The 21,812-nt window shown below is 40.8% G+C and overlaps 2 protein-coding genes across 4 annotated transcripts in view; one reads left to right on the top strand and one right to left on the bottom strand.

The window, feature by feature from the left end:
• Positions 1–13,251, top strand: part of slc11a2 (solute carrier family 11 member 2) — a 34,297-nt gene extending 21,046 nt beyond the window's left edge. For 2 of the 3 annotated variants that reach the window (XM_024427522.2, XM_024427521.2), the window contains 8 exons: positions 77–235; positions 394–480; positions 658–777; positions 964–1,113; positions 1,509–1,582; positions 1,871–2,024; positions 2,246–2,308; positions 12,797–13,251. In XM_024427522.2, the coding sequence (XP_024283290.1) occupies positions 77–235; positions 394–480; positions 658–777; positions 964–1,113; positions 1,509–1,582; positions 1,871–2,024; positions 2,246–2,308; positions 12,797–12,868 (879 nt within the window). In that variant the 3' untranslated portion in view covers positions 12,869–13,251. Of the gene's footprint in view, positions 1–76; positions 236–393; positions 481–657; positions 778–963; positions 1,114–1,508; positions 1,583–1,870; positions 2,025–2,245; positions 3,854–12,796 lie in introns of those variants that run through there. The other variant, XM_024427523.2, reaches the window with a different exon arrangement.
• A 4,108-nt stretch (positions 13,252–17,359) lies between these two features.
• Positions 17,360–19,261, bottom strand: LOC112254730 (HIG1 domain family member 1A, mitochondrial). Its single transcript, XM_024427520.2, has 4 exons — positions 19,104–19,261; positions 18,497–18,589; positions 17,827–17,961; positions 17,360–17,663 (listed from the first exon to the last, which is right to left on the bottom strand). The coding sequence occupies exons 2-4, from the start codon at positions 18,582–18,584 to the stop codon at positions 17,611–17,613; spliced, it is 276 nt and encodes a 91-aa protein (XP_024283288.1). The 5' UTR covers positions 18,585–18,589; positions 19,104–19,261; the 3' UTR covers positions 17,360–17,610.
• Positions 19,262–21,812: the final 2,551 nt, after the last annotated feature.

Raw genomic sequence — 21,812 nt, 5'->3', positions numbered from 1 at the left:
AAACAACCAGAAAGTACAATGTCACAGGAATTGTGATATTTTAATTCATTCATTTTAATGATATTTTATTGTCTAGTCTCGGCAAATAGATCGTGGGAACAAGAAGGAGGTGAAGGAGGCCAACAAATACTACTTCATCGAGTCAACTATTGCTCTCTTCATCTCCTTCCTCATCAACGTCTTTGTTGTAGCAGTGTTTGCTGAGGCCTTCTACGACAAAACCAACATTGAGGTGGTGGGTATAATGACTAACCAGACCCAGCATGTCTCCTTGTCTCGGACTGTAGCAATCCTTTACAGATGGTTTATACATTAATATAGTATCAGTATGGCACCTCTAAACCAGTGACCTCCCTTGTTAGTGATGTGCTGCTGTTATTCTGTGTGTCACAGAATGCAAAATGCAATGCATCAGGCAGTCCTCACACAGACCTCTTCCCTCTGGACAACAGCACGCTACAGGTGGACATCTTCAAAGGGGTACATCTTTCAAGGATTAACAACAATCTATATAACCTGTGATATGACATCACTTTGATACTGTATATACCTGCTATCTCAGTCAATCATTTTGCCATGAAATGAACATTTGTTTGGTGTTGATAATGTAGAAATTCCCCCCATGGTTATTCATAATCTCCCACTCACTCTATACAGGGCGTGGTGCTGGGTTGTTTCTTTGGCCCTGCGGCCCTCTACATCTGGGCCATCGGGATCCTGGCTGCCGGACAGAGCTCCACCATGACAGGCACTTACTCTGGCCAGTTTGTCATGGAGGTGAGAATGTGCACAAGTACCCAACTACCGTGTTTGTTTGTGTACGTGAGGGTGCACATTGTATTGTTAACCTCTAAGTCAATCCTTGTGTGTGTTGGTGTTTTGTATGTAAACACCTCAGTGTTTTGTCAGTAGGGATGTGTGTTTGTCTGTATGTTGACTATTTTCTCTCTTCCCCTGCCTCAGGGTTTCCTGAACCTGCGTTGGTCCCGTTTTGCCCGGGTGCTTCTCACCCGCTCCATCGCAATCTTCCCCACCCTGCTGGTGGCCATCTTTCAGGACGTACAGCACCTAACGGGCATGAATGACTTTCTCAACGTATTGCAGAGCATGCAGGTCAGAGAGAAGACATGACCAGAGCCCTATCAAAAGTAGTGCACAAAATGGGGACTAGGTTGCCATTTGTGATGCCGAAGGGGTCTGGGAACATGCAGAGAGAAGAGACGGGGCTTGCTGTTTGGGGTTTTAGGCTGGGTTTCTGTATAGCACTTGGACATCGGCTGATGTAAAAAGGGCTTTATAAATATATTTGCTTGATTAGGGAGAAGGGTGCAGGATGGAGAGAGTGAAGACTTGGGCTAGGGACTGCAGGTTAGAGAGAGGGGTAGCAGCTACTCTGGGCTGGCTTGGGAGTCTTTGGGGGTGTTAAACTGATGCATGTAGTATTAAAAGCTATTGAAGGGACAGAGACAGAATGTCGTCAGTTCTTTCTGTCTCTCTTTGTTCCACAGCTGCCGTTTGCTCTGATCCCCATCCTGACCTTCACCAGTCTGACATCCATCATGGATGACTTTGCTAATGGACTGTGAGTCACCATAACCCTCAACCCATGTAACACTGAAGATTGCTTCTGTATTTGCACTGATAGACCAAAAAATTAATAAATGTGATGACGGGGAATGCATCTCAAATGGATCCTTATGTCCTACATAGTGCCATACCTAGTGCACTCTGTAGGGAATAGGGTGGCATTTGGGACGTAGTCAGATTTATTTCTGTATTTTCACTGATCGACCAACTAATTAATAAATGTGATGACAGTGACCCTTTATCATTGATGCCTAACCGTTTCGTCTGTGACTGTGCTCCTGAGGGTGTGGAAGATTGGCGGAGGGGTGGTCATCCTGGTGGTCTGTGCCATAAACATGTACTTTGTGGTGGTCTACGTGACCAGCCTGAACAGTGTGGCGCTCTACGTGCTGGTGGCCTTGCTCTGCATAGCCTACCTAAGCTTTGTGTGCTACCTGGTGAGTTACTGTAGTAGTCATTATAACAGCATGGACTGGGTTGGATAAGCATACAACACTGTAGATCAATTCCCAAATAAAGAGGCTACCGTTCGATGCGGAATACTAGATACTGAATACTAGATACTGAATGCAGGGATATGGTTTGAAAAGATGGATTGTAAACTATTATAAGGAGTACAGTGATCCTCTTCTGACCTCCCCTCTCTGTGTGTCTACAGGCGTGGCAGTGTCTGATAGCCCTCGGTGTGTCCTGTCTGGACGTGTCCTGTCTGGGCAACAGGGTAAGCAACAACCGCCATGCTGTGTTCATTGAGGAACAGCCAGCGTATGACACCTGAAACGGAACAGGACAGTGTTTTAAAGGACAAGACAGACCAAGACGAACATTGGCTGTGCACAGCAGATCACCTGCTAGGTGTCGACAAACGTTGGAGATGTAGAATCGTTGGGATATGAACAGAAAATGACGCACTCGCTGCACATAATGTTCTTGTTGGTCTGTCATGTCCTTCAGGCTTTGAGAGAGACGTACACCTTTTTATAGAGCGATCTTAAGACCTATCCCGATATCTCTAATCATGAGATCAACACTTCAGAGAACATTTTCCCTCCACTGTTCTAATGGTTTTATCGTGTTCTGTTGAGCTACTGGTATGTGGGGTTTATTATGTAAAACCCAATTACGACAACCCCCTGTCCCTTTTTAGAGTCCTCAGGGTTCAGTTATAGTTTATATCCTATCTCCTGTATTTTCTTGCTCAAGCAGAGCGGGTGTGACATTCTTATGCTTTTCAATTGGAAAATTAAGTTTGAATTCTATTTCTCAAATTATTGCATTCCTATTCCAGGTTAAGATGTGACAAGTTATGATCTGGCAAAATGGCAATTCTTAACCTGCTGACATAATAAGCTGAAGTCTACAGTATTTGGCAGCTGCTATCGGTCTGTTTGGTAATTTACTTTTTTCTGTTATTGTACCTCTGTGTGAATACACCATTTATGATTATTTGGTCAAATGTAGAACTGAAGTATATCTCTCCTTGCTGTATTATTGAATTCATTTTAGATTTTTGTTCATTATAATTACAGTTCTCACCTTTTCAGCAAAAGAAACCATGGGAAGAGAACACTTAGTTTGGGTTGAGCATAATTTAAAAATTACCTTTTAGTCAGTATTTTCAACACATCTCTCCATTCAAACTGATTTTTTTCAGAGTGCATGTGTTTTGACTTCAAAACTGTTAATATAATCTGTTCGTAAATTGGGGTTGTTCCCCACTAGAAGTGAGGATTTGGAATGGACACGTATGTACAATTTGATGTGACTAGGAAGGACAACAAACTTTTTAAGTGTAATATCCTTGTTATGGCGAGTAAATAAAGAATTCTCGCATATCTTTTAATTGAGAGTTAATAGATTGTTTTAAGATTGAACATGCATATAAAGAACTGGTTTCTTGCTGATGTTTAATGCAACAGACCAATCTGTAAACTTAATTCATGCAGTTCTTGCAAGGTCAAGCTCAATCTATTTGACGAAGAATAATATTCAGCAGCTATAAAAGGTTTTAAGGATTTTACGATGTTTTTACCAAGGTTTTAAGAACTCAAATGTAACTATCTGTAGTGTCACACCAGTGCATCTCTCTCTCTGTGTAATACAGCCAGGCAGACTCTTAGCAGTGCATTGTTCTGACTAGAGGTGTGTTTGAACCCAGCAGAACCAAGTGAAGCATATTGTAGATATAAGCTATACGACAGTGTCTGTCTCACTACTGAATAAAGCAACACCATGTATCAAAAATAAAAATCAAAACAAACATGGATATTTCTAGATGTCTCGTGTCTTGGTGTTCGATGAAAGGATTTACGTTTGAACTTTTTCCCCCCTCTTTAATAATAGTTGGGTGTATACGTTTGTCCTATTTCACACATGCACAAGTGTGTATTATACGCATGTGTGGATTGAAAATGTGTGTTTTTTGCATATCCCACTCTCCGAGACACCCTCAGAGTGGTGTCAGATCCAGGGATCAGCCATTGATGGTGACCCTGGAGCAGTTAGGATTAAGTGCCTTGCTCAAGGGCACAGACAGCTGTTTTTTTTTCACCTAGTCGTTGCAGTGTTGACCTTTGGGTTACTGGTCTACCACTCTTAAACCGTGAAATGCTTACTTACAAGCCCTTCACCAACAGTGCAGTTCAAGAAGAGTTAAGAAAATATTTATCAAAGTAAAAAAGTAACACAATAACGAGGCTATATACAGGGGGTACCGAGTCAGTGTACAGGCTAGTTGAGGTCCGCTCATTCTTTGAGTACACATCCTGGTAATCCATCTGGCCCTGCGGCTTTGAATGTTGACCTGTTTAAAGGTCTTGCTCACATCGGCTACCGAAAGTGTTATCACACAGTCATCCAGAACAGCTGGTGCTCTTGTGCATGCTTCAGTGTTGCTGTCCTTGAAGCGAGCATAAAGGCATTTAGCTCACTGGGCAGATCGCATCCGAGTTTCCCTTTGTAGTCCGTAGTAGTTAAGCCCTGCCACATCCGACGAGCGGTCAGAGCCGGTGAAGTAGTATTCAATCTTAATCCTGTATTGACACTTTGCCAGTTTGAAGGTTCGTCGGAGGGCATAGCGGGATTTATTTTAAGCGTCTGGATTAGTGCTCCTTGAAAGCGGCAGCTCTAGCCTTTAGCTCGATGCGGATGTTGCCTGTAATCCATGGCTTCTGGTTGGGATATGTACGTGCGGACGACGTCATCGATGCACGTATTGATGAAGGCGATGACTGAGGTGGTATATTCCTCAATGGTATTGGATCAATCCTGGAAAATATTCTTGTCTGTGCTAGAAAAACAGTCTTGTAAGCATAGCATCCGTGTCATCTGACCACTTTCGTATTGAGTTGAGTCACTGGCACTTCCTGTTTTAGTTTTTCCTTGTAAGCAGGAATCAGGAGGATAGAATTATGGTCAGATTTGCCAAATGCAGGGTGGGGGAGAGCTTTTTATGCATGTCTACGTGTGGAGTAAATGTGGTCTTGAGTTTATTTAATTAAATAAAAAATCTCTGGTTGCACGTGACATGCTGGTAAAACTGATTTAAGTTTGCCTGCATTAAAGTATCTGGCCAGCGCCGCTTCTGGATGAGCATTTTATTGTTTGCTTATGGCCTTAAAGAGTTGGATGAGTGCGGTCTTAGTGCCAGCATCGGTCTGTGGTGGTAAATAGATAGCTACGAATAATATAGATAGTGTGGTCTATGGCTTATCATAAGGCACTCTACCTCAAACGAGCAATACCTTGAGACTTCTTTAATAGAAGACATTGCGCACCAGCTGTTTTTGACATGGCTTCTCTGTTCTGCCTGTGCATGGAAAATCCCGCCAGCTCTATTTTTTATTTAACCAGGTAAGCCAGTTGAGAACAAGTTCTCATTTACAATTGCGACCTGGCCAAGATAAAGCAAAGCAGTGCGACAGAGTTACACATGGAATAAACAAATGTACAGTCAATAACACAAAGTCTATATACAGGGTGTGCAAATGAAGTAAGATTAGGGAGGTAAGGCAATAAATAGGCCATAGTGGTGAAATAATTACAATTTAGCAAATCAACAGTGGAGTGATAAATGTGCAAGTAGAGATACTGGGGTGCAAAGGAGCAAGAAATAATAATACAATAAATAACAATATGGGGTTGAGGTCGTTGGATGTGCTATTTACAGATGAGCTATGTACAGGTGCAAAGATCTGATGCTTAAAGGTAGTGAGGGAGATATGACTCCAGCTTCAGTGATCTTTTTTTTTTTTTTGCAATTCGTTCCAGTCATTGGCCGCAGAGAACTGGAAGGAAAGGCGGCCAAAGGGGGAATTGGCTTTCGGGGTGACCAGCGAAATATACCTGCTGGAGCGCGTGCTACGGGTGGGTACTGCTATGGTGACCAGTGAGCTGAGATAAGGCGGGGCTTTACCTAGCAAAGACTTATAGATGACCTAAAACCAGTGGGTTTGGTGACGAATATGAAGCAAGGGCCAGCCAACAAAAGCAAACAGGTCGCAGTGGTGGGTAGTATATGGGACTTTGGTGACGAAACGGCTGGCACTGTGATAGACTGCATCCAATTTTCTGAGTAGAGTGTTGGAGGCTATTTTGTAAATGACATCGCCGAAGTCAAGGATCGGTAGGATAGTCAGTTTTACGAGGCTATGTTCGGCAGCACGAGTGAAGGATGCTTTGTTGCGAAAATAGGAAGCAGATTTCTATATTTAATTGTGGATTGGAGATGCTTAATGTGAGTCTGGAAGGAGAGTTTACAGTCTAACCAGACACCAAGGTATTTGTAGGTGTCCACACATTCTAGGTCCGAACCGTCCAGAGTAGTGATGCTAGGCGGGCGGGCAGGTGCGGGCAGCGATTGGTTGAAGAGCATGCATTTAGTTTTACTTGCATTTAAGAGCAGTTGGAGGCCACGGCAGGAGAGTTGTATGGCATTGAAGCTCATCTGGAGGTTAGTTAACAGTGTCCAAAGAAGGGCCAGTAGTATACAGAATGGTGTCGTCTGCGTAGAGGTGGATCAGAGAATCACCATCCGCAAAGCGACATCATTGATTTATACAGATGTCTATTGATGTATATATTATGTCTCGTCGTTCAGCCATGGCTCGGTGAAACATAAGATATTACAGTTCTTAATGTCCCGTTGGTAGGATAAACGTAGGTCATTTTATTTTCCAATGATTGCATGTTAGCAAGTAGGACAGATGGCATTGAGAGTTTACTCGCTCACCCACGGATTCTCAGAAGGACTCGTTAAAGGAAACAGCTTCTTGCTGTTCGTGGTGAGTAATTGCTGTTTTGATGGCCAGAAGTTATTTTCGGTCATAAGAGTCGGTAGCAGCAACATTGTTTGTACATAATAAGTTAAAAAAATAGTTTACTAACAAAATAGCACAATTTGGTTAGGAGCATGTAAAACGTCAGCCAACATCTTCGGTGCCATCTTAAATACCTGCTTTTCAGCAAAAAAACTATTTCTCAAGCAAGAATTGTGCTAGGACTGTCTGGGAGTGGTCGGTCTGGTGCGGGGCAACCTGAAAACTAGCTGTTAACTAGTGGTTTGGAACTTTTTTCTTTTTATTAGTGGGTGGATAAGCTTTAATATTGCGGATAGATTGTTGCTTCCATCAGTAATTGTCTTTTGTAATAATTTCCAATCCCCCATATATTTTTGGGGTCACTTAGAAATGTCCTTGTTTTTGAAAGAAAAGCACTTTTGTTTTGTCCATTTTAAAATAACATCAAATTGATCAGAAATACAGTGTAGACATTTGTTAATGTTGTAAATTACTATTGAAGATGGAAACGGCTGATTTAAATAAAATGAAAATGTATTAATGGATTATCTACGTAGGTGTACAGAAGCCCATTATCAGCAATCACTCCTGTGTTTCAATGGCACGTTGTGTAAGCTAATCCAAGTTTCTAATTTTAAAAGGCAAATTGATCATTAGAACACCCTTTTGCAATTATGTTTGCACAGCTGAAAACTGTTTTACTGATTTAAAGAAGCAATAAAACTGGTTGTCTTAGACTAGTTGAGTATCTGGAGCATCAGCATTTGTGGGTTCGATTACAGGCTCAAAATGGCAAGACACAAAGAACTTTCTGAAACTCGTCAGTCTTTTCTTGTTCTGAGAAATGAAGGCTATTCAATGTGAGAAACTGAAGATCTTGTACAACGCTGTGTACTACTCCATTCACAGAACAGCGCAAACTGGCTCTAACCAGAATAAGAGTGGGAGGCCCCGGTGCACAACTGAGCAAAAGGACAAGTACATTAGTGTCTAGTTTGAGAAACAGACTCCTCACAAGTCCTCAACTGGCTGCTTTATTAAATAGTGCCCGCAAAACACCAGTCTCAACGTCAACAGTGAAGAGGCGACTCCGGGATTCTAGCCTCTGTCCAGTGTCTGTTCTTTTGCTCATCTTGATATTTTGTATTTTTTTGGGGCCAGTCTGAGAGATGGCTTTTTCTTTGCAACTCTGCCTAGAAGATTAGCTAACACAACCAACATGCCATTGGAACACAGTAGTGATGGTTGCTGATAATGGGCCTAGGTAGATATTCCATCAAAAATGTGCAGTTTCCAGCTACAATAGTCCTTTACAACATTAACAATGTCTATACTGTATTTCTGATCAATTTGATGTTATTTTAATGGACAAAATATTAGCTTTTCTTTCAAAAACCCCCAACTTTTGAATGGTAGTGTGTATGTATGTGTGTATGTATATATATATATATAATCTCTCTCTACAGTGGGGCAAAAAAGTATTTAGTCAGCCACCAATTGTGCAAGTTCTCCCACTTAAAAAGATGAGGCCTGTAATTTTCATCATAGGTACACTTCAACTATGACAGACAAAATGAGAGAAAGAAATCCAGAAAATCACATTGTAGGATTTTTAATGAATTTATTTGCAAATTATGGTGGAAAATAATATTTGGTCAATAACAAAAGTTTCTCAATACTTTGTTATATACCCTTTGTTGGCAATGACAGAGGTCAAACATTTTCTGTAAGTCTTCACAAGGTTTTCACACACACTTGCTGGTATTTTGGCCCATTCCTCCATGCAGATCTCCTCTAGAGCAGTGATGTTTTGGGGCTGTTGCTGGGCAACACGGACTTTCAACTCCCTCCAAAGATTTTCTATGGGGTTGGGACTGGCTAGGCCACTCCAGAACCTTGAAATGCTTCTTACGAAGCCACTCCTTCGTTGCCCGGGCGGTGTGTTTGGGATCATTGTCATGCTGAAAGACCCAGCCACGTTTCATCTTCAATGCCCTTGCTGATGGAAGGAGGTTTTCACTCAAAATCTCACAATACATGGCCCCATTCATTCTTTCCTTTACACGGATCAGTCGTCCTGGTCCCTTTGCAGAAAAACAGCCCCAAAGCATGATGTTTCCACCCCCATGCTTCACAGCATTCTTTGTCCTCCAAACACGACGAGTTGAGTTTTTACCAAAAAGTTATATTTTGGTTTCATATGACATTCTCACAATCTTCTTCTGGATCATCCAAATGCTCTCTAGCAAACTTCAGACGGGCCTGGACATGTACTGGCTTAAGCAGGGGGCACTGCAGGATTTGAGTCCCTGGCGGCGTAGTGTGTTACTGATGGTAGGCTTTGTTACTTTGGTCCCAGCTCTCTAGGTCCCCCCGTGTGGTTCTGGGATTTTTGCTCACCGTTCTTGTGATCATTTTGACCCCGCGGGGTGAGATCTTGCGTGGAGCCCCAGATCGAGGGAGATTATCAGTGGTCTTGTATGTCTTCCATTTCCTAATAATTGCTCCCACAGTTGATTTCTTCAAACCAAGCTGCTTACCTATTGCAGATTCAGTCTTCCCAGCCTGGTGCAGGTCTACAATTTTGTTTCTGGTGTCCTTTGACTGCTCTTTGGTCTTGGCCATAGTGGAGTGTTACTGTTTGAGGTTGTGGACAGGTGTCTTTTATACTGATAACAAGTTCAAACAGGTGCCATTAATACAGGTAATGAGTGGAGGACAGAGGAGCCTCTTAAAGAAGTTACAGGTCTGTGAGAGCCAGAAATCTTGCTTGTTTGTAGGTGACCAAATACTTATTTTCCACCATAATTTGCAAATAAATTCATTAAAAATCCTACAATGTGATTTTCTGGATTTTTTTTTCTAATTTTGTCTGTCATAGTTGAAGTGTACCTATGATGAAAATTATAGGCCTCATCTTAATTGGGAGAACTTGCACAATTGGTGGCTAACTAAATACTTTTTTGCCCCACTGTATACACTGCTCAAAAAAAAAAAGGGAACACTAAAATAACACATTCTAGATCTGAATTAATGAAATATTCCTATTAAATACTTTTTTCTTTACGTAGTTGAATGTGCTGACAACAAAATCACACAAATTATCAATGGAAATCAAATTGATCAACCCATGGAGGTCTGGATTTGGAGTACCTATGATGAAAATTACTGGCCTCATCTTATTAAGTGGGAGAACTTGCACAATTGGTGGCTGACTAAATACTTTTTTGCCCCACTGTATATGTTTGTAAACGTACCATTAAAAAGTAACATGATGATTGTCTATATAGCTTGCACCATGATATTTGCATTGCTACTAAGTAAACCTACAATTGGTACCCACTATTCGACCTGCTAAAACCCCTCATCCCGCGTTGGGTTGTCATCCTAATGACCGGCAGACCCCCCGATCCCCCCCGGATCCCAGAAAGACCCCCGGATCCCGGAGAGACCGGGACCCATCCTTCGAAAAGAGCACACAGTGCCACCCACAGAACAGAAGCAGATCAACCGCCAAAAGCATTTCCATCGCCCTCACCTCGCTTTGTATTATGTATAGCTACTAAACAGGATTTTAAAATATTTATCTTAATTTCCATAATGAGCAATTAATATTTGTAGTAATGTATGCAGATTATGCAAAGGATTGTTATCTCTTACAAGTATTGCAATTACAAAAGTTACATTTTGGCAAGCAATTATTATTTTAGAAAATAATTGTGATTCATCCTATATTGTCCCTAACATCTTTTGCTCCCTCGCAACAGTTGTGGGATAAACACACAAACACTCATACACACTTAGCCCCTTTCCCCCACATACAACCATAGACTCAGATGCTCAACAGTTGCACCATCCCAGAGCCCAACTCAAGAAAGGTCTTGATTTGCCTCCCGGGTGGCGTGGTCTAGGGCACTGCATCGCAGCGCTAGCTGTGCCACCAGAGACTCTGGGTTCGCGCCTAGGCTCTGTCACAGCCGGGAGGTCCGTGGGGCGACGCACAATTGACCTAGCGTCGTCCGGGTTAGGGAGGGTTTGGCCGGTAGGGATATCCTTGTCTCATCGCGCACCAGTGACTCCTGTGGCGGGCCGGGCGCAGTGCCCGCTAACCAAGGTAGCCAGGTGCACGGTGTTTCCTCCAACACATTGGTGCGGCTGGCTTCCGGGTTGGAGGCGCGCTGTGTTAAGAAGCAGTGCGGCTTGGTTGGGTTGTGTTTCGGAGGACGCATGACTTTCGACCTTCGTCTCTCCCGAGCCCGTAAGGGAGTTGTAGCGATGAGACAAGATAGTAATTGGATACCACGGAATTGGGGAGAAAAGGGGGTAAAAAAAAAAGGGCTTGATTTACAAATGCATATACAGTTGCAACTGTATGAGAAGGCCCTCAAAACTGAGCAAAAATTGACAAAATTGGGAGATTAGATTAACCATTGTCACGTCCTAGGTGATGGAGATCAGATATACCCCCTTCCCCTGAAACAGTCCGACCTTTGATTTTGTGCCACCAGGGCCACAATAATATGCCCCCTCTCTGAATGTCGGAGTGTGACCCTCCCCATGGGTTACTGCAGCTAGTGTTGCCAGTACTGCCAGGGTGGGGGCAATCCACACCGGAACTCTTTGTTATTGGTCTATTAATACATTTACCACATGGTTATGTCATCATGGAAAGCCGAAACTCCCACCCATGCAAACCTACTTAGAAGGTTCTGTATTGATGAAACTGTGTACAAAACATTAGGAACACCTGCTCTTTCCATGACATCGACTATCCAGGTGAAAGCTAGGATCCCTTATTGATGTATCCACTTCAGTCAGTGTTGATGAAGGGGAGGAGACCAGTTAAAGAAGGATTTTTAATCTTGAGACAATTGAGACTTGGATTGTATGTGTCATTCAGAGGGTGAATGGGAAACAAAAGATAAAATGTGCCTTTGAACAGGGTATGGTAGTAGGTGCCAGGCGCACTGGTTTGAGTGTATCAAGAACTGCAATGCGGCTGGGTTTTTCCCATTCAACAGTTTCTCGTGTGTATCAAGAATGGTCCACCACCCAAAAGACATCAAGCCAGCTTGAAGCATTGGAGTCAACATGGGCCAGCATCCCTGCGGAACGCTTTCGACACCTTGTAGAGTCCATCCCCTGATTGAGTCTGTTCTGAGGGATAAAGGGGTGCAACTTTATATTAGGAAGGTGTTCCTAATGTTTTGTACACTTTATCAATTTATCAAATTCTTAGAAATGCCTTATGAGCCTAGTTCAACGGGTATACCCCATCAGAACCAAAAATATAAGCTTGTTTTACTCCAATGTCTGTATTTGGGTTAAGTTTTTTACGCCCGTTTCTGTTCACTTACAATGCATTTGGAAAGTATTCAGACCACTTCCCTTTTTCAACATTTGGTTACGTTAATGCCTTATTCTAAAATGTATTAAATAATTGTTTTTCCTCATCAATCTACACACAATAGTGGTCTGTAGCAACCACTACATAATAAAAGTCCTGATCCCATACTCCCGCAGCTACACATTGCACTGGGCTGACCACATTTTATGCTCCTGAACTTGTACTGTAATTTCACAATAATGAATACATACCACCAGGCCCAATGAGCAAAAAGTGTTGTGTTGGTAAGCACATACTATGTTTTTGGTTGGTGTCAGTGTCTCAAAATTTGAGACTATAGATGCCAATCACAATCCCAGTCGCAAAACTTGATAAAGTGCTTTGCTGCTTACAGTTCGTAGCCTATGCATAGTCAAAACACAACCGCTTAAGCATGCCAGTAATGATTATTGAGTTGATGAATGGGACATCCCACCAATCGAGTGCTTCTGACTTTGAGTAATAAGATAATCAAACTCAGATGACATGAGATGAGCCATCTCTCACCCTCCTCTCTTCTCAACAGATGAGGCTGACGGGCCACACAGACGTTTACCTGTTGAATGACATGGACAGCAACACGATGGTGGAGAGATAAGGAGGCCATGTTGGAGGGGTGGATATTAGCAGTGGTAAAGTCAGTAGCTAGACAGGGGTGACCTAACATGGTGGAGGCATGGGACCACAGGCTCAGCCAGTACAGTGCTCCTCCTCCTTTGCCTTAGTGCCAACGAGACCTTTGTAAGTGCCCTTCGTCATCATCTATCCCTTACAAGAAGCCTTGAACCCCTCACTTGACATTCCACTAACTATGATTGGCATCTTAAAGTTAGTACCAATGAATTGTTGGTTTTTATCATGTTGAGCATGCTTTTAAAATTCTGCAAGTACGCCGGCCTTTTCTCAGGTCAGCATTTCCATATGACTTTGAAACGCTGTTATAATTTTAGATGGGAAATACACAGTATGTATTACACAGTTTGTTTGTTTGTCCTCCAATTAATAAGCATGTACAGTAGCAGTCAAAAGTTTGGACACCTACTCATTCCAGGGTTTTTCTTTATTTTTACTATTTTCTATATTGTAGAATAATAGAGGACATCAAAACTATGAAATAACACCTATGGAATCATGCAGTAACCAAAAACAAATCTAAATTTGTTATTTTAGATTATTCAAAGTAGCCACCCTTTGCCTTGATGACAGCTTTGCACGCTCTTGGCATTCTCTCAACCAGCTTCATGAGGTAGTCACCTGGAATGCATTTCAATTAACAGGTGTGCCTTGTTAAAAGTTCATTAGTTAAATTTCTTTCCTTCTTAATGCGTTTGAGCCAATCAGTTGTGTTGTGACACGGTAGGGGTGGTGTACAGCAGATAGCCCCATTTGGTAAAAGACCAAGTCCATATTATGGCAAGAACAGCTCAAATAAGCAAAAACGACAGTCCATCATTACTTTAAGACATGAAGGTCCGTCAATCTGGAAAATGTCAAGAACTTTGAAAGTTCCTTCAAGTGCAGTCGCAAAAACCATCAAGCGCAATGATGAAACTGGCTCTCATGAGGACCGTCACACAAAAGGAAGACGCAAAATTACCTCTGCTGCAGAGGATAAGTTCATTTGAGTTACCAGCCTCAGAAATTGCATCCCAAATAAATGCTTCACAGTGTTCAAGTAACACACATCAACATCAACTGTTCAGAGGAAACTGCGTGAATCAGGCCTTCATGGTCAAATTGATGCAAAGAAACCACTACAAAAGGACACCAATAAGAAGAAACTTGCTTGGACCAAGAAACATGCACAATGGCCATTAGACCTGTGGAAATCTGTCCTTTGGTCTGATGAGTCCAAATGTGTTTGTTTTTTCAACCGCCATGTCTTTGTGAGACACAGATTAGGTGAACGGATTATCTCTGCATGTGTGGTTCCCACCGTGAAGCATGGAGGATGAGGTGTGATGGTGTGAGGGCGCTTTGCTGGTGACACTATCAGTGATTTATTTAGAATTCAAGGCACACTTAACCAGCGATACGCCATCCAATCTGGTTTGCGCTTAGTGGAACTATCATTTCTTTTTCAACAGGACAATGACCCAACACACCTCCAGGCTGTGTATGGGCTATTTGACCAAGAAGGAGAGTGATGGAGTGCTGCATCAGGTGACCTGGCCTCCACAATCACCTGACCTCAACCCAATTGAGATGGTTTGAGAAGAGTTGGACCACAGAGTGAAGGATAAGCAGCCAAAAAGTGCTCAGCATATATGTGGGAACTCCTTCAAGACTGCTGAAAAAGCATTCCAGGTGAAGCTGGTTGAGAGAATGCCAAGAATGTGCAAAGCTGTCAAGGCAAAGTGTGGCTTCTTTGATGAATCTCAAATATAACATATTTTGATTTAACACTTTTTTGGTTACTACATGGTTCCATGTGTTATTTCATATTTTTGATGTCGAAACTATTATTCTACAATGTAGAAAATCATACAAATTAAATAAAATGGTAAAAAATAAAAACCCTAAATAAGTAGGTGTCAACTTTTGACTGGTACTATATGTTGTAGATTTTTTTTATTTATGAGAACAAATAACTTAACTTTGGTAAGAATTGAGAAGATATATAATACTTAAAGGGCCAAGTTGCTACATACATTGTTTTGCATATAAATTAATATACACTGAGTGTATAAAACATTAGGAACACCTGCTCTCTCCTTGTGGAGTCCATGCCCCAACGAATTGATGCTGTTCTGAAGGAAAAGGGGGGTGCAACTCAATATTAGGAAGGTGTTCCTAATGTTTTGTGCACTCAGTGTATATTGATTCTTGAGGAATATTGTTTCTTAGAAATGCCTCATGAGTTTAATTCAACTGGTATACCCCATCAGAACCAAAAATATAAGCTTGTTTTACTGCAATGTCTGGAAACATTGTAAATGTAAACAAACTCTATCTTCGACACATGCTTAAAGCTATCATTTTGATATCTTGGAAGGTCAGAGCTTGCTTTCATAGCTCGGTCTATGAATTAGTGTTTGTTACATTTCTCCAGGCCCATACCTCAGCTTTTTACAAAACACAGGTGGGGTGACGGCATTGTTATTAACGTCTTTTTATTTTTTATTTAACTTCCTAACCTAATTGGTCAGGCACTTGGAATATATTGGCCACCATTTTTATTTATTTTCAAAAGATATGCATGCAGATGCACCCACTGCCCTGCTTAAACTGGGACAGGGGTGCTCAAAATAATTATACATTTTATCAAATGCAATTTCACACCCAAGGCACAAATAGATATATTGGGTGTACTCATTGAAAATCTGTATAATTTGACCCTTTTACTAATTTCCTGCTATTGTGGTCAAAGCACCGCAGTAAAACTGTTGAATCAAAGCCCTCGTCATGCCCAAATTATCCCATTACCTGAGGATCAGTTAAGGACGATGTGATACTAACCTTTGTGTAAGCCATTGTTTTTGTTTGTACAGAACTCTACCCATTGAAATTCCATTAAATTGTAAGTTGTCTCCAAAGCCCATAACAAATGAAAGATGTAGGCCTTTTCTGATGCTTGGCTCTGTCTGAAGTCAGGTGTCACTGCTAAATACAGTTCCTGATGACAATAATGAATCAACCATGACACAATAGTGATCAATGTTGTTTCCATCTGACATTGTGTAGATCATAAATATAAGGTCTCTGCATGGCTACCACTTTAGTCAAGTTATTACTCTGGATTGTTTTGTCATTCTAACAGGAGTCATCCACTGTAAGGTATATAGTTGAACTGGTTTTATGTACTGTAGAAAGCCAGGTCAGTACTCGTAATTTGTCAATTGTAACAATCAAGTAGATATTGACTATTGTGTTTTTGTATATATTTTAAGGAAAACCAAAGTAACAGTTTGGATGTTACAAGTTGTTGATACCATACATTTTGTATGAATAAAAGTACAAATTATGCTCAAAAAAAATATTTCTGGTCACTTTTCAAAAATATATTTATTTTTCAAAGTACAAACTCATGAACAGTGAGGCTGGACAAAGTGACCACCTGAGCGCGATAAGGTTTTTTGCCAATACTTCTCGTTAGACTAGTTAGTGTGTGGATAGTTAGTTGAAAGTACAACCTACTTCTGTACCTGTAGAATAAAAATAAAACAAAGAGTTCACTCACATGTAAAAGTAAATGTGTGTAATATATATACATACACACAAATAACTCATGGCGAGGATCAGTGTATGGATTAACTATAGTAGTCTATGGGTTTAGTTACCTAAAAGGTGATATTTTACTAGTGGTTTACAGCAGCTGTCTAGCAGAGAGAATGATAAACAGAACACACAATGGATGTGCTGGCCAATTTCCTGACATGTATATACTTTTTCAAAGTGATTGCCAGATTGAAATGCTACTAAACAAAAAGACAACCTCATCCAAAATATACAGAAAAATATAAAACGTTAAGTGTTGGTCCCAAGTTTGATGAGCGAAAATTAAAGAGCCCAGAAATGTTCTATAAGCAAAAGCATTCTCTCATTCTATGCACAAATGCATTTACATCCCTGTTAGTGAGCATTTCTCACTTGCCAAGATAATCCAGCCAGCTGACAGGTGTGGCATATCAAGAAGCTGATTAAACAGCATGATCATTACACAGGTGCACCTCGTGCTGGGGACAAAAGGCCACTATAATGTGCCGTTTTGGCACACAACACAATGCCACAGATGTCTCAAGTAGAGGGCATATGCAATTGGCATACTGACTGGAGGAATGTCCACCAAAGCTATTGCCTGAGAAATAAATGTTAATTTCTACCATAAGCAGACTCCAATGTCATTTTAGAGAATTTGGCAGTACTTCCAAATGGCCTCAAAACCGTAGACCATGTGTAACCACGCCAGCCCAGGATCTCCACATCTGGCTTCGTCACCTGCGGTATTGTCTGAAACAAGCCACCTGGACAGCTGATGAAACTGAGGAGTATTTATCTGTAATAAAGCCCTTTTGTGGGGAAAAACTCATTCTGATTGGGTGGGCCTATGCCCTCCCAGGCCCACCCATGGCTGCACCCCTGCCCAGCCATGTGAAATCTATAGATTTGGGCCTCATGAATTTATTACAATTGACTGATTTCCTTATATGAACTGTAACTCAGTAAAATCTTTGAAATTGTTGCATGTTGTGTTTATATGTGTGTTCAGTATAAATTACTTGTCATCAATGGAATGTTACTTTGACAGATATGATCCATTCTAGGACTTCCATTTTAAAAAGTACAATGCAGGAATGGCAGGCTTGATGCGTTCTCTGGTCAAGCCAGTTGCTGATTGGCTCACTTGCTGTCCTTGTGGGCACTGTATTCTTTGTACATGGAGTAGATCACCCCTACAAATAGACAAACAAAGTCATGTTAGCAGTCTATTTTATGTTAGTGTGTAAGGACAACACGATCAGTCTTGTGTGGTACATGTTTCCCCCTGTAAATTGATAGATATTAGCTGTTGGACCTGTGTATCTGTTATACAGCACATATTGGATTAGGATTTACCTAATGTCATTGCGCCTACTATAAAGCCTTGAGCTCCAACACGCATGTGGATGAGGTGGACTGACATCTTTGTGTTCCCCCGTGACTTCAGCCTCCACAGACCAAAGGCTACCACTGCAGCACATCCTGCCATGCCTGTCAAACACACACATGGGAAATGTAATGATGACTGGGTGGGTGTAGTCCTACCCAGTGCTCGACTTGGACTGAAATAGGTGCCTGTACTTATTTTGGGTACCGTTTACTATTAGGTGCAGGAGCTCCACAATCATTTTGATCTGTTTTTCTAGGGAGGTACAGGACCTCAAGCTGTAGAAAATGTGAGGTGCCAGTACTCAGTTCCAGTGAGCTCCTGCCCTAGTCAAGCACTGAGCCTAGTGGAGTTGACAACCGGATGCATTTGGTTCAGGGACACAGCTAATTCAACCTAGCTTCCTTTTCAACTTAAAACCAGATGTGGGAACTCCACTACTCGGTTTGTTTTATGCCTGCCACGTTAGGTTACTGGGTGTATGATATCTAACCAGGGTTGGAAGAGTGGATTGCAATTTATTCCATGACTGACTGGGATTCACGCAAACATTCACTATGGAAAACCTCCACTACAATGAAGCCCCCAACATAATTCCTGCCCTTGAATATTTTTTTTTAATTCTACAACTTCGCTTACCTATTGGGACAAACGGCGACTCCTTTGCTTTCCTCATAAATTTTGATTCATTCTCATCAAATGATGAAAAATTGTTGTTGGAGGACATGGTAACTGGGAGGAAAGAGGGGCAGAATCTGTTATGCGGACTTGCTAAATTAATGTATATAGTTTTTCCTTCAAGTCCATTAAAAATGCAATAATTTATATTCCATAAACATTGCTTATAACACAACATGTCCTTACACAACATACTAGCTACGTGACACATAGCAGGAAAACGCTTTGAATTTATCTGTTCCAGTTTACTAATCAACTACAGCACAGACTCACTACTAGACCGATGGGCCCCCAGTTCGAGCTTCTGCCCGGTGACTCGCATGTTAAACTAACAGATGATGCTCGACAATCATTAGACACCGCTTTGTTTTCATAACAAGTTATTTGTCGTCGTGACCTTAGATTAATAACTTTAGGTGACAATAGCTACTAGCTAACATCCCTTCAAAGACAGAATCAGGGTTTATCTGGCAATAAAGTATGATTCAGCATTCACAACATCATCTCTAAATATTGACATTACACAGCCCTTCGAGTGAGCTTTAACGTTAGTAGGTTAATGACTTACATTCGTGCTCTGTCGAACGATCCGGTTAAATGCTGAAGACTCTCTCTTCGGCTACCTGTTGCTGTCTATTCCAACCTTCGAAGTCAAATCAATTTATCGTATCCGTAATACGCAATATTCCTATATTCTTCTTCGGTGAGGTTTAAAGGCAATTGGCATCCAATAAATGTTGCATTACCGCCACCTACCCAGACTGGAGGATAACTCCCTTATACTTCGCTTGAAAAATAAATAAATAAAACAAATACCCTACCATCTGACACACACTCACACACATTTTTTAAATAATAATATATATACACAATACTCCAGGATTTAAATCTATTTAGTCCTACTTCAGGCCAACAGCTTGAAAGGATGGGACACAACCACTTAACACACCCTGTAACTCTGACGTCAAGTCTCGCACATCCAAGTACCTTTCTGCAGCTACCACCACAACCTCTATTTTCTGCTATTTTACATTCCATCCCTGCTTGTTGATAACCATTGCTATAAAATTGCTATAAAATCCAATCTTACTAAAACATATATGGGTGATTATGCAACTACGGCACTTCCATGTCCTCGGGTCAATTTTGGGGATTTTATACAAAATAAAACAAATACAAAAATGTGTATGTTATGTTCACACTGGAATCACCCCATACTTTTTAAAAAACCTCTCTATCAAGTATTTTAGCTACTTTTTAGATGCATGTTATACCTCAATTTCCCTATTTTGCCCTTGTCCCTGACCCAGACTTTTAAGCTTCTACTATGTTTTTCTATGAGAAAAGATGAATAATTACGCATTATATAATGTTATGTACTACAGAAAGAGGCAATTAAATAAAATCTATGTCAATATTTATTGTAAGTATGCCCTTTATATTGTTTTTTTTTTACACAAAATATACCCTTCCTTTGGGAGTGGTGTCATTTCCACCACGGAGGACAAATTACTCATTAATAAAGTTTTTTCAAGAGAATGTTAATTTAGTTACCATGGAAACATATTGTGACACTGAAGAACATGGCTGCAGTGGACAGTTGTCCCAGATGTGATGTCCTGAATTTTAAGAAAAGTCAAGGTAAATATTGCTTGTGTAGAGAATATTTTAATTGTCAGTCATTTCCAAACAGACTATAATTTAATTTGTGGTAGAACTTTTGATTTAAAAAATATATATTTGATGTATTTAAGGTAAATTATATGCTAACTGTAATACTAATCAAACCATGCTAAACTGTCTGTAAATTTTCTCCAGAATCTGCAGAAATGTTATTTCCTTCACAAACTTAAGTGTGGTGGAAATGACAAAGTGGTGGAAATGACACAAATCCATTATCTTATTCGTTTTTACTTAACTTTAAAAAAAAAAACTTTAGCCTTATTTAATCATGTTTTAAATGATTTGAATCTAGAAAATGCTCCAAGGTGTGCACAAGTTAAAAACTAAGTAGTATTTGTCTTTATTTTTAGAAGATGCCACATAAAACAACACAGAGGTCACAGACATATAGAAACAAAATAAAAGATGGTTCTATATGATACCAGGAACATCTGCAAAAAGACAGGGAGAGATACTGGAAGAAAAAAAGAGAAGGGAGAAGTGAAATCTATCTCTGAGCTTACAAAGCGAGAACAAAGAAACAAGAGATGGCAATGGAAATGTAACCAACGGTGTAGACAGACTTTAAAGAGAACAGTTGCAATGGAGACCTACCTATCAGCTAACACACCACCTCAGTCACCAGATGACTTGCAGCCAGAACATGAGGCTAACATACCTGCCCCTAACTTACCTACCCCTGATGCACACCCTGATACCCCTTCCTCATCATCTGTAACAGGAATGAGAAGTCAAATACTTTCTGGAAGGAAAAAGGTTGGAAGAGGTCGCTCAAAAGCATACAGAGATCTTAGTATGACAAATGTCAAACTTGATAATGCTTTACGGAAAGTTAAAAATACAAAAAAAGGTATGATCGACTGATGAACAAAATGGAGAGACAAGATTCCCCAAAGACAAAGACAGAACAGCAAATGAAGAGAACTCCGAAGAACGTGAGAAGGATTTTATTGTTTCAAAATGCCATCATTGCAGAGTTAAAACAAAAGTATTAAAAAATGTGCAGTGCCAAAGACAAACACGTGTCTTCAAAAATTCTCTGAGGCAACATCCTGAGAAAGTATGGCCTGGTCAAAGCTGCAAACAGAGAATTTGGATTTTCAGCAAAAGCAATGAGGGCAAATGCAAACAGGCCATCAAGTCTTCAATACTCCAGGAAAAATCAGTGTAACAGAATTAGCACAGCCACAGAAGAGAAAATCACTAGATTCTATGAACGTGATGACAACAGCAGAGCAACAACAGGGAAAAGGGACACACTAACGAGGAACAAGAAGAAAAAGCAGAAGCACTTCTTGAATGGCACAATTCAGAACTTTTATCAGAAGTTTAAGAGGGAATATTCAGAAATTCAAATTTCCTACTGTGAATTCTGCAAAATATGTCCTTTTTGGGTTGTCAAGCCAACAGTCCAGGATAGGGACACATGTCTCTGCAAAACCCACGCCAACCTCCAGTTCATGGCGGACAAACTACAGTATCACAAAGTGATCAGCTGCAGCAACATTGGGAACCTTAATGAGTCTTGTGCTGTGAGAACCTGAGGAAAGAGTGCATGTATACAGAGTGCTCCCTTTGTCAAGCCAAAGAGCTT

The sequence above is a fragment of the Oncorhynchus tshawytscha genome, linkage group LG07 (genome assembly GCF_018296145.1).
Source record: "Oncorhynchus tshawytscha isolate Ot180627B linkage group LG07, Otsh_v2.0, whole genome shotgun sequence".
Lineage (NCBI taxonomy): Eukaryota > Metazoa > Chordata > Actinopteri > Salmoniformes > Salmonidae > Oncorhynchus > Oncorhynchus tshawytscha.
The sequence above is the reverse complement of the archived record's forward strand: the minus strand, read 5'-3'. Positions and strand labels throughout refer to the sequence as shown.

Excerpts from the sequence above, each read along its gene's own strand:
- LOC112254730 (XM_024427520.2), bottom strand. The coding sequence starts at position 18,584 with ATGTCCTCCAACAACAATTTTTCATCATTTGATGAGAATGAATCAAAA. Across the intron at positions 17,962-18,496 it reads GTCGCCGTTTGTCCCAATAG|GCATGGCAGGATGTGCTGCA; the intron begins GTAAGCGAAGTT and ends TGTGTTTGACAG. Across the intron at positions 17,664-17,826 it reads AGTAGGCGCAATGACATTAG|GGGTGATCTACTCCATGTAC; the intron begins GTAAATCCTAAT and ends GTCTATTTGTAG.